The sequence below is a fragment of the Hyla sarda genome, chromosome 8 (assembly GCF_029499605.1).
Source record: "Hyla sarda isolate aHylSar1 chromosome 8, aHylSar1.hap1, whole genome shotgun sequence".
NCBI lineage: Eukaryota > Metazoa > Chordata > Amphibia > Anura > Hylidae > Hyla > Hyla sarda.
The window spans coordinates 110,270,573-110,288,480 of record NC_079196.1 but is presented as its reverse complement, the minus strand read 5'-3'; the positions used below and the strand labels follow the sequence as shown (position 1 = coordinate 110,288,480).

The 17,908-nt window shown below is 40.9% G+C and overlaps 1 protein-coding gene across 2 annotated transcripts in view; it reads right to left on the bottom strand.

The window, feature by feature from the left end:
- Nucleotides 1–4,470: 4,470 nt before the first annotated feature.
- CCNYL1 (cyclin Y like 1) overlaps nucleotides 4,471–17,908 on the bottom strand; it is a 70,821-nt gene continuing 57,383 nt past the window's right edge. For both annotated transcript variants that reach the window (XM_056533405.1, XM_056533406.1), the window contains exons 9-10: nucleotides 7,655–7,817; nucleotides 4,471–7,515 (exon numbers count right to left, since the gene is read on the bottom strand). In XM_056533405.1, coding sequence (XP_056389380.1) covers nucleotides 7,399–7,515; nucleotides 7,655–7,817 — 280 coding nt within the window. In that variant the 3' untranslated portion in view covers nucleotides 4,471–7,398. The remainder of the gene's footprint in view (nucleotides 7,516–7,654; nucleotides 7,818–17,908) is intronic.

Below are 17,908 nucleotides of genomic sequence, written 5' to 3'. Positions count from 1 at the left end.
CCCTTTATGGATTAAAACCAGACTCTGCATCAACTATGTAATTTTCCATGGGAGTTTTGCCATGGATCCCCCTCCGGCACACCACAGTCCAGGTGTTAGTCCCCTTGAAACAACTTTTAAATCACTATTGTGGCCAGAAAGAGTCCCTGTGGGTTTTAAAATTCGCCTGCCCATTGAAGTCAATGGCGGTTCGCCCGATTTGTGAACTTTTGCGGAAGTTCGCGTTCGCGAACCGAAAATGTTATGTTCGCCACATCACTAGGCATCAAATTACAGATTAGACATTCTTATAATATGTCAACAAAAGTTAGATTTTATTTCCATCATTTACACTTTTAAAATAACAGAAAACAAAAAAAAATGGTGTCTGCAAAAGTTTGGGCACCCTGCAGAGTTAATATCTTGTAGTGCCCCCTTTGGCAAGTATCACAGCTTGTAAACACTTTTTGTAGCCAGCCAAGAGTCTTTCAATTGTTGTTTGAGGTATCTTTGCCCATTCTTCCTTACAAAAGTCTTCCAGTTCTTTGAGATTTCTGGGCTGTCTGTCACGCACTGCTCTTTTAAGGTCTATCCATAGATTTTGAATTATGCTAAAGGGGTATTCCGGGCCAAAACTTTTTTTTTATATATCAACTGGCTCCGTAAAGTTAAACAGATTTGTAAATCACTTCTATTAAAAAATCTTAATCCTTCCAATAGTTATTAGCTTCTGAAGTTGAGTTGTTGTTTTCTGTCTAACTGCTCAATGATGAAGTCACGTCCCGGGAGCCGTGCAGTTCCTATGGGGATATTCTCCCATCATGCACAGCTCCCGGGACGTGACATCATCATTGAGCAGTTAGACAGAAAACTTCAGAAGCTAATAACTATTGGAAGGATTAAGATTTTTTAATAGAAGTAATTTAGAAATCCGTTTAACTTTCCGGAGCCAGTTGATATATAAAAAAAAGTTTTTGCCTGGAATACCCCTTTAAGGTCAGGAGATTGTGAAGGCCATGGCAAAACCTTCAGTTTACGCCTCTTGATGTAATCCCCCGTGTATTTCCAGGTGTTTAGGATCATTATCCATTTATAGAAGCCATCCTCTCTTTAACTTCAGCTTTTTCACAGATGGCATCAAATTAGCATCCATTTTTCCTTCTACTCATGAGATGTTCCCTGTGCCACTGGCTGCAATACAACCCCAAAGCATGATTGATCCACCCCCATGCTTAACAGTTGGACAGAGGTTATTTTCATCAAATTCTGTTCCCCGCCTTTTCCAAATGTACCTTTGCTCATTCCGGCCAAAAAGTTCAATTTTAACCTCATCTGTCCACAGAACTTGTTTCCAAAATGCACCAGGCTTGTCTATATGTTCATTTGCAAAGTTCAAACGCAGATTTTTGTGGGGAGGACGTAGAAGAGGTTTTCTTCTGATGACTCTTCCATGAAGACCATGTTTGTACAAGTATCTCTTTATAGTGGAATAGTGTACCACAACTCCAGTGTCTGACAGATCTTTTCGGAGGGATTGTGCAGTCAAACGTGGGTTTTGAATTGTTTTTCTCACAATCCTGCCATTTCTTAATTACATTTCGAACAGAGGATATTGACATCTGAAAACATTTTGCTATCTTCTTATAGCCTTCTCAAGCTTTGTGAGCATCAACTATTTTCAGTTTCAGATTTCTAGACAACTGCTTAGAAGAACCCATGGTGCTGATGGTTGGGGCAAGGTCAGATGAGTCTGGGAATTTAAAACCTTTGAGACTGACATCACCTGGTCTTCCCAGATGATGATTGAGAACAATCCAAAACACTGTCAGGTCTCAGCTTTGCAAAGGGGGCAGTGCATGTTATAAATTCTGCAGGGTGCCCAAACGAATGTATAATCTGTAATTTGATGCCTTTTGGAGATTTTTCAATCTTTCCTTGGCTTCTTTATGCACATTAATACAAATGTTTACCTGGGGTGCCCAAGCCTTTGATCCCCACTGTACATTGGAAAAAAACAAAACATCAACTTACTTTTCCTTGGTCTTTGTCACCACAGCTCTCATTCCCCTTAGGGGACTGGACAGAAGTGAAGAGCTACTGGGTCTGGGGCTAGGTAAGTATGTATACTCAGCTTTCCTGCCTCAAATTCCTCTGCACACATATTCCCGTCCCACTTATGAATATTCATAGGACCACTTTTGTCCATGAGAACACAAAGTGGGCAGGCATATCGATGAAGAGATGAGAAGTATGTCCCACCTCCATTGTTCAAAGCCACCCATTTCCAGATTAGCAATGCCAGCTAATACGAGTATCTCCGTAACCGCATGGTGGATCCAGGTAACTGATATCTCATTGTAATCTAACTCACCGGCTCTAAACCCTGTGTATTAGGTTTAGTGCCACTGTCAGTTTCTCTTCAAGGCTCCAACAGTTTCTCTGATTGACAATGGATAGAACTAGGAGGCATAGTGTGTGAAAATATAGGGGCTTGCGGCCTGACATTGTTTTATTTCTCTTCGCGGATTTCTAGATTGGGCTAGATTCACGTGTGTCAGAGCTCCATAGCAGATTCCATTTTCAAAAAAAGCTGTAATTTTTTTGTGAAATCCTGATAAACAGACACCAGATGGAACTCACTGGACACCGTTTAAGTCAATGAGATCTTTCGAGATCCAGCGGTGTCCATTGCGCAACAGACTGTTTGGCTCAGTTTTATTGTCCCCACACAAATGTGACCCTAGCCTGACATTGTTTATTTGTAGCAGAAAATCTCAGACAGACATTGTTGTTTAATTAAAATAGAGTTTATTAGCTTTTATTTTTAATATAAACATGAGGAAGCACAACCTCCCGAAAATGTAGTATTCTTTTCAGAATAAACCAATTGAACAAATATGTTGCAGAGTTTCAGTGTACTGATAACCTGGCACTTACTACATCATTGCCAGTTTGGGTTCATTCTCTCAGAATCTACCGGTCTAGTCTGCCCCCCTCTTCTACAAAAGAAAAAGGTCAAACAAGTGGTATTTGTAATCTGCTTAATAGTCTGCTATGCTCATGAGTTTTGTGGGATACCTTTTAAAACAGTAAAACAAATTATATATATGTTTACTGACCACTTGACCTGACTTCCATATCTTAAAACGGTGGTCCTTCAAGTTACAATATTGATTGGTTCCAGGACAGCCATTGCATGTTGAAACCATTGTACGTTGAGACCGTGGCCGGCATTTATCATTGTAAGTGTAAGTAAAGCCTTTTTCTACACTTTTTTGTGTGCTGGTAATGTGTAGGAGCACCAAAATTATTGAATGGTCATAGAGCATTTGATAAATTTTGTGCAGGTAAACATTTTCTGAAATTTCTCTCTTCACATACACCAAAAAGCTAAGCCAAGTCTGAGCTGATGTAGTTTTAGAGGCTTTTCACAAAAAGGCGCACTTCATAAAACCCTCCCATATGTGTATTGCCAAATTCAGTGGATTGAAGAAATATGTAAGTCAAAAGGCACCAATAAACCCTGCTTGCGCCTTTTCTAGACACAAAAAACAGTCTAAAGACAATGATAAATGTCAGCCCATAACTATGGAAACCTGGTAATTGGCTCCAAGTCCCAAAATGTCATCCAAAAAAATAAAATAAGAAGAGAACTAATACAGATAAAGCAAGTCCTTATATTTATATAAAAGAGGTGCTGGAAGCTGCACAACATGTAGTACCTCCCTGTACTGTAGATTAGACAGTCAGTGCATGCCCATTCTGATTGGTCAGTTCTTCCAGCTATTGACACTGCAGATGTGGACCATTCATAGTATTGTATGTTGAGTATGCTTTTAATATACAATAGTCCAGAAAAGACCATTGTATGTTGAGGGATCACTCTACAAGGTCAGAAGCACCTCTGTTCAGTCTCTATGCTGCAGTAGGACATATACAGCTAGGTTGGTGAATACTTCAGAAACTAGTTTAAAAAAAAAAATCCCTTTCCTTCTGTAAATTACAAAGAACAGAGTTAGGCCACTTTCATACTGTGTTTGCAATATAGGTTTGCAGTATGCACCAGGAAAGCTCCCAGCTCATGCATGAAATGTATCTATAGGCCTCAATTCACACACAGAGGCCAAATAAGAGTCAAGTTCAGTATACTTTTTTGGTGTATGAAGCAGAGCAGTAGACTGCTATTCTGGCACATATGGAGGCATCCAATAAAAATAACCTACACCATGTGGTATACGTTTGTTTTATACAATGAGAGCCATAGGGTGATGGAGGATTATAGCAGAACAAATTTTGAGCTTTTTCTTAGCGCTGGTCTGACAGAGTAACAGCTTGGACACAGTTAATGTCCAAAAGGGGTTTATTAGCACTTAAAACAATGCTTTTCTGGTCCGAACAGGACCCTTCCTCAGGTAAGGAACCTGAGGAAGGGTCCTGTCCGGACCAGAAACTAGTTGTTTTATGTGCTAATAAACCCCTTTTTGACATTAACTGTGTCCAAGCTGTTACTCTGTCGGACCTGCACTAAGAAAAAGCTCAAAATTTGTTCTGATATAGACTTCCCACCAGACTAGCAAAGCTAATACCGGATGAGCTGAGGCTACATGTCCCTAACCATATTTTAGATGTCTTCTTAGGTGTTGTGTTGGCCCTGTATGTTGGCCCTGTATGTCTATTTTGTAGCATCCATCAGTGGTATAAGTTGGGAGCTCCTTCAGACATATACTTCTAATGATTGCAAAATGTGGTGTGAAAAAACAGAAAACAAAAATCAAAACTTAGTGGAGGAAGTATGTGAACAGGAGCGGTGCGTTTTTTTTTTTTTTTTTTTTAAATGGTTGAACTACCTTTATCTAATCTTAGTCTCTCTGGTCACTCTTGAATCCTGCACCATTCGAGTATGGCTAATTCTTCCTTAAAGGGGTACTCCAGTGGAAAGCATTTTTTTTTTCTAAATCAACTGGTGCCAGAAAGTTTAACAGTTTTGTAAACTTCTTCTATTTAAAAATCTTAATTCTTCCAGTACTTCTCAGCTGCTGTATGCTACTGAGGAAAGTTATTTTCTTTTTGAATTTCTTTTCTGTCTGACCACGGTGCTCTCTGCTGACACCTATGTCCATGTTGGGAACTGCCCAGACTAGGAGCAAATCTCCATCGCAAACCTCTCTTGCTCTGGAGAGAAGTCAGCAGAGAGCACTGTGGTCAGACAGAAAAGAACTCAACTTCCTCTGTAGTATACAGAAGCTGATAAGTACAGGAAGGATTAATATTTCTTTTTTTTAAATAGTAGTAATTTACAACACTTTAACTTTCTGGCACCAGTTGATAAAAAAAATATATATAATATTCCACGAAGTACCCCTTTCAGCTATATATGCCAAATAAGTGTTAATGTTCTATTGACAAGTAAATTACTTCTATTTAAAAATCTTAAGCCTTCCAGTACTTAGCTGCTGTATGCGCTAATGCCCTAGAGGAAGTTGTGTGGTTCTTCCAAGTCTGACCAAATTGCTCTCTGCTGCCACCTCGGTCTGTCTCAGGAACTGTCCAGAACAGGAGAGGTTCTCTATGAGGATTTGCTCCTCCTCTGGACAGTTCCTTAGAAGTGACAGTAGAGGGCACTGTGGTCAAACTGGAAAGAACTACACAAAGTCTACAGTAGTCAATATGTAGTAATATTTACAAATCTGTATAATTTTTCTGGCCCCAGTTGATATGAAAACATTTGTTTTCCTAAGTACTCCTTTAAGGGGCATCCCAGTCATTTAGAATTAGCCCCTATTTACAGGGAAGACGATAACTATCAGATTGTCCTAGGGATGCAGCAGTCACCTGACACCAGGGGTAAAATGTCCCCCCATGAACAGAGTAGTAGGTCACATACACTGCCAGTGCTCCATTTACCCTCTACAAGGCTTCTGAACAATGCTAAGCTCTGCAAGCATGTGGCCTAATTTACACAACTGTAACAGCAACTTTTAGTTTTGGGGCATGCTTTCTCTTGTTGCAAATGGTTTGTGTCAGGTCATTGTTTTAATTCCTGTGCAATATTTCCTATACAAGAAACAGTTTAGGATTCCCATACAAGATTAGAAGAGTTTGGTAAAGTGCTTAACGTGCACCAATTTGACATACATCTGCGTGACATGTTTATGCTTTTAGTACATCACTAACACTGCTGCCACCCACCTTCCTCCTTTAGAATACACAAGATAAACATAAAAGAATCAGTATCAAAAAGGATGTAGTAGACAGGGCTTTTGAAGTTAAATATTTAAAAAATGTCACTAGCAAATGAATGAATGGAATGGCCAAGAACCACATTGCAAACCCATGGCAATTCCCAGTAAAACACATGCAGTTTTGAGGCAAGGTAATGGACTGTTCAGCATACTGCTGCTGTGCTTTATCCTAGTCTTAGGAAACAACCATTTCTGTACAGTTCTCTTGAAATTGCAAGGACACATCTCATATCTAGAATAACTGCCAACATAATACTGCTGCATGTGAACATACAGTAAGTTGCTGATGGTAGGACAGATACAAATAAACCGAGCTGTAGTGATCTTTTGTAATCTTTAGAGTATACATACAAGTGAATCTAATGGTTAATCCAACGAGGAGGGGTTCATTTGTAGTAGGAACCCATCCTTACATCATTTTGAGCTGAGGAAGTGGTGTAAAAGTATAAAAATCCAAAAATTTATTTCAATTTGCAGTTCCTTATAATACATAGTTTCCGGAGGAGTGCCATATTACAGTAGTAAAGGCCAGATCCCATTTCATTACTAAATGCAGATTCTTCTTTGGACAGTCCCAATCCTAAGCAAACTGTTTTGTAGTTGCTGTGCTGGTAGGTAAAAGACTTCGGAAACATTACACTGACCTATTCAAAAGCTTTAGACTCAGAGGGCATCATACAAGGCCCTGCATAAACCTGGTCACTGCTCTGGTGTGGCTTAGTGTGTTTTCAGGAAAAAACTATAAAAAATGGGTAAGGGGACCGAGAAGGCAATAAAATAACTATAATCACATGATTAGTGTTTTAGATCCTAAAATGTCAAACTATATAGTGTTAAGAAGTCTGAGTTCACAGCTATAGGCCTACATAGTAAGCATACAAATGTAGGTGGTAAAAATATCGAAGAGAAGGACTTCACTTGATGCACCACGTTATTCTGTGTAAACCGACTGTGCTGCTCTCCATTACATCCACTTCTCTGTTTTCATGATGTATGCCCCTTAGTCTTGAAGAAGGGCTTGCAGTGCCCCTGCATTCACCAACCCTTGCCCCCCACAGCCCTCATACTGGAAGACACTGCTGGCTTAATATAGTGTGTAAGAGTGTGTGGGAGGCTGGGTAGTGACTGGGTATCCGTGCACACTGATCATGTCGCAGCTGCTTCTGCTGGTCTTGCCTCAGGAAATGATGGCATTAGAGCGCCGAATGCCCACTAGGTTATCGGCACTGATGGACCGTCTCATAGCAGCTTTAGAAAGGTCCTTGTACTTATCTTCACAGAGCCTGGAAATAGCCTAAGCAAGAGAAAAATATATATACATTAAGACAAACGGCTATTAACAAATGGCATTACATGCATCAGTGTACGTAAAGAATACAGCAAATCAGAGGATGAAAAAAAAAAACATAACATGGCAAATAGATTGGTCTTACCTCTAGTTTTTGTGCTCTCTCTTTACTAAGAGGCTCTAGCAGAAAGCTGAGATTGTTGTCATCTGCCAGAGAACGCAGATCAAAGTAGTATTTGGCATATACACTGGCGGGAACATTGATGTTGAACTGCAGCAGCTCCAGGAAGTGTCTCTCCATCTCATTCCTAGCATAAGAAATAAACACATTAAGAATGGGGTGTATATCTATATATAAGATACAAACTTAGGCTTAGCTTGTTTTGCTGTAGTTTGAAATTGTAAAATATCATGAGATGTATTTATTTTTCCATATACAATTGTGGTAGTGGGGTGTGTGGTGCAGGGCAGATGTTGTTACCCCAGGGGCAGATGGCATTAACCCCTTGTATTCGTGATGCCAGGGCGTGGTTTAGCCTATAACCACCCAAAGGTATACCGCTGGATCCTGGGCTAGGCACAGGGGCAATAAAGACTCCAACACCAAGTTACGGACAACAGTAGCTTTACTGAGGGTAGACAGTTGGGACTTTTAGTAGGACTGGACAATTGAATTCAGACCACGCTGACTTGACAGATGGCAGGGACTGACTTGACTCCTAAAGCTGTGACTTTAGGTTACTTGACATGATGGTGGCTGCAGGATTTGACTTTAAGGCCTCCAACACTCTGGACACACACACTAGGCACGACTGCACTGGACCTTAGCTTAGAAGAAGAGCAGAGCTCAGAGAGAGCAAGAAGAAGGAAGCTGACATTTGTAACAGAAATGGAGGTAAAACTGTACGCATAAAGGGAAGGTTCACATGATCTGCAGCAAAATATGGACGTGTGAACGTACCCTTGTAATGCAAAGGGCCTGGTCTTGAAATACCATTATTGGCAGCATTGGTTTATTTTTGATGGAACACATTTGTATAAATGTGTAACCTGGACTATGGGGGAAATTATCATTATATATATATATATATATATATATATATATATATATATATATATATACATACATATATATATACATACACACACACACACACACACACACACACAGTTTTCACTGTCTATATTGTGCAATCTTTTTTGCGCAATATTGTTTTTTTGCGTATGGTAGTGCTGATTATGTGGTGGACAGCGATTTATCAACTGAGTCTTCTCTTTGCACGCACAAATTTTGCACAAGTCCCGATTTTATTGTGCACACCATCCAGAAGGACACTTAAAACGTTATAAGAATAAGTCCAGCAATATGTAATACATATTTAGATTAGACTCCTGTAAATTCTGTAGATCTGTGTAAGATTTTAACTCCTGCTGTTCTTGATGAGTGCAGGAGATTGCACCTGTGTAATGTAACCATGGTGACTGTACAGCTAAGAATATACCACTGTATGCGCAGGGAGAAAGAATGAGGTTTGGCTGTTAGGTCTATGTATATGTGTGATCATGTGTCTGTAGCAGAGCTGAGTGTGTGATCATGTGTATGCAGCAGAGCCGAGTGTGTGATCATGTGTATGCAGCAGAGCCGAGTGTGTGCATGGTCATACTTAATCACGCATTCAGCTCTGCTCCATACACATGCCGCACACTAATTTCTGCTACATGTACATGATCAACCACAGCTCTGGTACATGTACACAGTGTTTACCAACCAGGGTGCCTCCAGTTGTTGCAAAACTGCAACTCCCAGCATGCCAAGTTTTGCAACACTTGGAGGTATTCTCGTTGGTAAAAACTGATATAGAGGTAAGAGGAAAGAGTTTAGCGCAAAATTATATATATATTTTTAAACCCAGACATTCTGTGTACTTTATAAAGATTTATGATTTTAATATTGTGCAGTTTTGTTTGGCCCACACTGCTGCTCTGGTACTTCTAGCTATGTGAGCAGTGTACCGCGGGAAAATGCCCCAGCTCTGTGAAGTGTGCGGTAGAGGAGTGCACAATAGAGCATTGGGGGGGGGGGGGGGGGGGGGGCATTTCTATATTTGCACAAAATGTAAGGGGAGTGTAAATTAGACAAGCAGTGTCTACAATAGACACCTAATGATAAATGTCCCCCTATGTGTCTGAGGCTTAGCACCTCCAAATTCACTTATGTGCAATATGGACTTGCTTTAAAGTAGACATTAGAAGCAAGAACTGTATATTCTAATTGGAGCCACTAATACAGTTTGCAGGTTCCTCAACCATCAAAATCAGGGCAGCAGTGCTACAGATGTGCAGATCTTACAAATCTTACCACCATATGGAAACAGAATATGTGATAAAAATCCATACCACAGCTCTAACCTTTGAATGTATAGGTGTGAAATCTGCAGTGCCATAAAATCCGCAGCACATTTGCACAATTCTCTAGACGTTTACCTGTTTTACTGCATCCTGGAATTAAAATGTTGTATCATCTGAATTACACAACATGCCTAACTCTCTGCAGGTACATAACTGCCTTACATGGAGAAATCTGGTACTAAGTGTATGTTCAAACACCAGCAGGTTTGCGGCTGGTGCATTTTTTCCCCGACAGAATGGACAAAATCTAAACAGTGGGTTACAGTGTGGGCTATGGCAAGAATTACCAGTGGGGAGCACTAGGAGTGAACATACAGGAGTATATTTTCATCCATCTTGTGTTTAACATTCGAGCCAATGGGGGGACATTTATCAAAACCTGTGCAGAAGAAGTGGAGAAGTTGCCCATAACAACCCATCACTTTTTTACATTTTTAAATAGGTCTCAAAAAATGAGAAAGGAGATCTGATCGGTTGATATGGGCAACTGGTCAACATTTTGTCTGCAGTTTTTGATAAGTCTTCCCTAGTGTTAATTTGCATAACGTTTTCCATGTAAATATGATGTACACACATTTCAAATAAGTAGCATGCACAACACATTAAAGTCAATGGAGTGTTCAAAATAGAGACACAACCTGTCAGTTTTCTGACCCCAACAAGCAGGAGTGGAACGTGTTTAATAACTAGAGTAAGGCAGGGTTCACACCACAATTTGTGCCTCCCAGGCACGGGAAACTCTCAATGACATGCAGACGTGCCCATACTCAATCAGGCATGACTATGTCATCTAGTGACTATGTTAGGGTTTTGTCTTGGACTGAAGTCCTGCAATCCAAGCTTCTCAGTTTGAGTCAAAACTTATATATGCTCTGAAAGCAACCCGAAGCAGCTGACCACGATCAGGCCACTGAAATAACCGGGGCCCATGTTTGCCCAGGCATAAAAACAATAACATGTAATTGGGAGTTTCCTTACGTATCTATGCCTTCGAGGCACAAACTGTTGTGTGAACAAAGCCTTACATATCACTGTTGGGGTGCATTCACACCTTGTTTAGCTGATAAGGTTGCCAGATCCGGAAGGGAAATTTCAAAACCGTCCGCTGCCGTATTCCCACCACCGCATTTCATTCATTTAAATGCACTGACTGGAGTCAGATAGAGACTCCGGTCAGTTCATTTTTGCACCGTATCCAGTTTTGTAGCCGGACTGAAAACCGTGGCATACCACTCCGGTCAGCACATTTAAATATGGGGATACAGTAGCGTCTGGTTTTTAAATTTCCCCACCAGATCCGGCAAGCATATCAGCCAAATGTGATGTGACTGCACCTGACTTACTGCAGCAGTCTGATGGCTGACTACAAACCTTCTGATGTCCGCTAGTAAATGTTGTGATCAATGTGATACATTGATCATACAGTACAACACTCTGCTTCATGCTTGGATTACAGATGTACCAGTAACAAGGATATGTATAAAAAACAAAACAAACAAAAAAACCTTCCAGCGTAAGTTACAAATCTATGGTATCCATAAGGATGTATTACAGAGATATAGGATGCTGTCCATTTAGGAGATTAAAACTCACAAAGACAGATTGAGACATGAGGCCAAAATACACACTCTGAAATGCCTCCTTATGATAATTGTATGAAGCCAGCCTAACAGAGAGCTACATGTGATGCTGAAACTACAGGTACCATTGCCATTTATTTCAGTAGTCAGATTAGGTGGTGACTAAGCTTAAAAGGATGTTATTAAATCTTCTCAAACCCTAAATAAGCAGACCCCCCCCCACCCCCCATTTCAATTTCTTAGCCCACCAGCAGTCTAATTCTTATGAAATATTTTTTTCCAATTTCTTAGTTGTGTAAATCAAGGGTGCGTCTTATATTCGGGTGCGTCTTATATTCAGGTGCATCTGAAAAATGGAAACATGGTGGGATAACTACTGCTTATTTTTGGACTTTAAAACCAAAATACTTTCTGTACATTTTTTCCCCCCCACTCTCTATTGTGGCTATATTAATTGATATGGCTGGAGCCCTGTCTTGGATGCTAGCCATGGTGATTTGAATGTCTTTAATGTTCGTGCATTTTTCCAATAATTTCATGCTAGTGCTATATCCAGCAACCATTGTACCAGGTTTCCCTCCATTTATCCTCTATTTTGTAGGATTATTATTTTGGCCATATAGAAACATTTTGTTGACCTAATTGTAGAGATTTAAATATTTTTTTTTTTAAGCACTTTGTCCTGCACGTTTTCTCCTTTTTGGAGATGTAGGTGTTTATCATGCCTTACTTAACCCCTTACCCATTTTACAAAGAAACATTTACAAACATAATGGGTATCAGCGCGTATGTAAGAGTTAACGATGAATGGCATAAACATTACATTAAGCAGTACAATAATAAAGTGTGTAAACATGGGTATCGTTTTTTTACTTCTGTTATGATTAAAATATGCACAGCCCAAAAATGAAAGCCTCCAAAATTTTCTACATTTTTTATATTATATATATTTTGTTATACTGTACATTTTAGGTTAAAATGAAAGGCGTCACTACAGCTGGGCACTCAAAAAAACAAAAACTCATATGGGTCGGTAGATTGGGGGGGTGAGGGGATTGAATGGCTCTTAAAAGGCTGGCTGTGTCCTTAAGGCCCAAATGGACTATGTCTACACTCAGACTAATGGAGGTTTGAGTCTTGCTTCATGTTTTACTGTACATGTAGCAAATCAGCTCTGGGATCAATTTGTTATACTTTCTGGGGTCCACTTGCCCCCTGATCCCACCCTCCCTACTGTTATAGTATTCTTATATAGTTTTATTGCTTTACCACTATCCAGAAAACCGGAGCTCTCGATGTACAGCTCCTTTGGTCTATTTGACTGTACAACTAAACATGCTTGTAAACGTCTAAGGGTGCGTTCACACGTCAGTCTGTCCCCGTTTTTTTTCTCCGTTAGGTTACGTTGTTGCTGCTTGTAAGCGGATTACAAATGGTTGTAAAATAATCCCATTGATGTCAATGGGATTTTACATTTTTTTCTTTTTACAAACCTTTCACATCCGTCTGCGCTCATTTCCATTTTTTTTTTTTAAGGGAAGAAAAGATGGTGCATGCAGTATTTTTTCTCCTGTCAAAAACGCGGAAGAAGAAACTGATACAGTAAATTTTACATTCAAATTTATGGAAGACGGATGAGCCTTTAAGGTCATCCGTTTGCATCAGTTTTTTGATCCGTTTTTACTTCTGAGCATGCTCAGAACAAAAAAATTTTTTTTTTTTTTAAGTTTATTAACTGAACAATAACGGATCCAAACTGATAACATCCGTTTGCATCCATTATTGTCCATTTAATTTTTTGACGGGAGAAGAACAGGACGGGTCTAAACGGCCGTGTGAACGCAGCCTTAAAGGGGTATTCCAGGAAAAAACTTTTTATATATATCAACTGGCTCCAGAAAGTTAAACAGATTTGTAAATTACTTCTATTAAAAAATCTTAATTCTTTCAGTACTTATGAGCTTCTGAAGTTAAGGTTGTTCTTTTCTGTCTAAGTCCTCTCTGATGACACCTGTCTCGGGAAATAAACAGTTTAGAAGCAAATCCCCATAGCAAACCTCTTCTAAACTGGGCGGTTCCCGAGATACGTGTCATCAGAGAGCACTTAGACAGAAAAAACAACCTTAACTTCAGAAGCTCATAAGTACTGAAAGGATTAATATTTTTTTAATAGAAGTAATTTACAAATCTGTTTAACTTGCTGGAGCCAGTTGATATATATATATATAAAAAAAAAATCCTGGATAACCCCTTTAAGGAACTGTAATGATTTTACAACTTTAATATTGTGATTACTTACTGTATTTTTTACCTTTTCTATTAATAAAAATAAATAAAAAAAGGTAAGTAAAATGCCTTGTCCTGAAAGGGGTGTTTTCCTAATTGGCACCTGCATGCACTGATCTCAGTCATTGCTGTGCAACAGGGGACTGGTTTTGGGAAAACATCAGGAGGAGAGAGGAAGCTCCTTTCTCCCAGGCTAAGCACATCTCAATAATAAAAAAAGCAACTGCGAATACCCCACTTTTAAAGGCCCCACTCCATCTTTAGCCACAAGAAATTCTGTACAATCAGTGCCATGTAAATGAAATCCCTACATTCTGATTGTACAATACCCACGTTTCATTACCCATACTAACTTGCATGCCCCCTTCACCCAGTGCAGAATACCAGCTCTGAACAGGGAACTACATTTTTTTATTGCATTAGCCAGATGCAGTAATGTCATTTCTTATAGGGCTTAGATATGTGCCCCGGTAGCGGAGCGGTCTCTTTTTCCCTTCGCTTTCATGCAGACGCTCTGCTCTGAGACAGATGAAAGGAATGATACTTGCTGTTTATTAGCTCAGATGAACTCGGCAACATTTTCACCATATTGATAACAGGAAAGGGCTCTTTTTTTATTACTAAAGTACAGACGTATCAACAAAAGTGGTGGGCACATCACCAAGGCAACAAATGGATCAGCGCAGAGCTGAAGCTATTATCTCAGTGAAAAAGGGCTCTTGAAGCAATGTGGACTCTTCGTATAATAAATAAATAAATGACACTATGGAAAAAGGAATTCCCCTGCCCCCTTCCTGCAGGCTTAAAATCTAAAAAGACAAGCTCAAAGATGAGCGTCACGGAAGGCCACTCTCAGCCCCCAGTTATATGGGTATGACTATGGGGAAAACCACTACTTCCACAACTCAATCTCACACTCACCCCTCACTCACACTTAGAAAAATCTTCAAAAACCATTTACCGTAAACTATATTTCTCAACTACCCATAACAACCAATCACAGCTCAGCTTTCACTTTACCAAAGCTTGTTAAGATATGAAAGCTGAGCTGTAATTGGTTTAAAATTCCTAAAAAATGTTTTGTAGCACATGTAGCACATTTCTGGCACATTTACAATGGTAAGTCTACTTTTTCTGTCAGACAGTTCGGAGTTTTTCAGCAGCAGCAGCACGTGTAGCTGGATCCTTTGGCACACTTTTCTGCTATAGAAAATCTGCAGCATTTCATCGTGATTGTAGTTACTATGCTACATTGTATAGAATTACTTGTTACATTGATGGGATTGTCATTTCACCTCATGCAGTGTCCCCTATGGTAGATATACAGGATGATAATTACACAGGCTGTGTATGTGTTTTACCAGAGATCTTTATTCATTGGAAGAGTTACTTAAAAGTTAGTCTCCAAGCACTCTCCATGCTCTGCTAATAAGCATTTTTAATGGGCAAGTGTAAGGATCTAAGTAACTAACATGGGCCAAATTGTAATGCCTAGACAACTAGGCCAGAGCATCTCCAAAATGACAGGAATAGTTGTTGGTTCCTGGTATAGTGTGGTTAACATCTACCAAACGTGGCCAATAGAAAGAAAACTGGTAACAATAGTGACTTCTGTAGGACCAGACCAGACGGACTATTGTACAAATTGCTCAAAAAGTGAATACTGGCTATGATAGAAAGGTGCCCATGCCAACATAGATTACAATGGAAATGTGATCATCAAAACTCAATCATGAAGAATTGGAGGTAGCCTGGTCTGATAAATCCTGTTTTGTTCTACATAATGTGGAAGGCCAGATCCATGTGCATTGCTTACCTGGGGAAAAGCTGGTATCATTATGCACTATGGAAACAGGGCACCAAGTAGAGGCAGCGTGTTGCTAAAGGCATTTAGGTTGATATAAATGTTACACATTCTACCTACCTGAACACTGTGGCATACTAACTAAGGGTCTTAATGGCAAGAGTGTTCCCCAATTTCAACGTTATGTCTGATATATACCCATGGTAGGGCTGGGCGGTATGACCAAATGTGTGTATCACGGTATTTTTTTAACTTTTGGCAGTTCCACAGTATATAACTGTATTTCCTACCCCCCCCCCCATATTAATTATCAGCCCACATCCCCATCGGGGTAAATACTCACATATCACCCGCAAGCGCTGCCCTCCTTGTCCTGTTTGTTGCGGCTGCCGGCGCTGGCACTCTATACTATGCCCGGGCTGCAAAAGGTAAACAAACTTTAACCCACCTACATCAGCCGCGTCAGAGAGCAAGGCCACAGCGATGTTCCGCCTCGGCCGGTGATAGGCTGAGCCCACTGTCATGTAAGAAGCCGGCTTCTTACATGACAGTGGGCTCAGCCTATCACCGGCCAAGGCGGAACTTCACTGCGGCTGGTGATAGGCTGACGGCTCTCCAACGTTCCCGTCCCCAGGAAACAAGTAAGGCCGGTACCGGACCAACGGGAGGGGAGTTAAAGTTTATTTTGTTTATTTTTTGCAGCCCAGGCATAGGGATACTGCACAGTATAGAGCAGTGGTCTCCAACCTGCAGTCCTCCAGATGTTGCAAAATTACAACTCCCAGCATGCCCGTTGGCTGTCTGGGCATGCTGGGAGTTGTAGTTTTGCAACATCTGGAGGTCCACAGGTTGGAGACCACTGGCATAGAGTGTCAGCGCCGGCGGTAACAATCAGGAAGAGGAGGGCAGCGCAAGCGGGTGACATGTGAGTAGTACCCTGATGGGGACAGCGCTGGGCTGATAATTGGGGGGGGGGGGGGGGGGGAGAACAGCACTTGTAGGTCACATAGGATTAGTTCCCCGATGTGGGGAAAGTGCAGCGCTGGGCTGATTCATTCATTCCAGAGGGGAAGGGGCCAAACCGGTATTGCGGTATGGGTTAAAATTAATATCTGGCAGCACTAAAATTTCGGTATTCGTTATGAACCGGAATACCGCCCAGCCCTAACCCATGGTGCATAAAGAAATGCTATAACATACATAGAGGAAATCTATAAAAACATGGTACCAGAAAATTAGAGCAAAACAGTTGCAAATATTTCCTCTGCTCTACTCTGTGTGGGGTGTCGTGCAGCCTACCGACGCCTCCCTTGTGTCAGCTAGATTATTTATCTCCCTCTAATCCACAGCTCAAAAGCATGTTATCAAAAGCATATCCCTACAAAAGTAGACCTGGATGCTCATATAGTGCACATTGCTGCTGTTTTTACCTCCATTGCTACAGTGGCTGACTGACTTCTTTCACTGCTCAATAGTTTAGGCACAGGAAGCAGCAGATAGAAGTGAAACGGACGTAGTTCCCTTTCTGTCTGCTCCCTTCTTCTATAGTCTGTTGTAACCTTGATGTAAGTACAATAAATGAAGATTGTGATTTTATACCCGGAATGCCAGAGCCGTTGGAATATTTTTATCCCTTGATATTGCTCTGTTTACTGCTGTGGACTGCGCTTATAGCGTGTTGGAGTTACAAGGCAGTTTCCTCGATGGCGGATCAGCTGGGTGGTTTTCAGTGCAGTGGTGCTGACCTCTAACTATGAACATTTGTGCTTAACTGTTTAACCTTGAGACAGCCCCTGCCACACTGGTTTCTTGCGATGTGGCTATCCTGAGCGACTTTTCCCTACATGTTGACAACCATGAGAACAGGGGCTGCCGCAATAACACAAATGCAGGGTTTACCCGAAACCCTTTTGGGAGAAGAGTTAGTTTGCACTGTGACAACCAGTCTGAACCGCTATCTAAGAGCACTGGACCCTGCTCGCCTTAATCTTGACTGAACCCATTGGGCGGCAGGCCAGTGTTCACTGGACTGGAACCAATCACAAGATGTTCAGTGCAGGGTTCATCTCTTTCAACAGAAGAAGGCCATCCTGTGTAGGGCCTGGGAGGACAGGTCTGTGGATCTAAATGGATTTTTGGTTATCATGCTCCCTGCTGTATCTTGGGAAACCCTGGAGGCCTTACATTCATTCTGGAGGCCACTAAAGCAGTGGATGCCACATACCAATAGGACGATCCGTTTCACCTTCTGCTGTGCAATTTAAACTTAAGCTACTTCTGAGGATGCCATGGAGAAAGGATGTGCTTCTGTGCTCTCCTG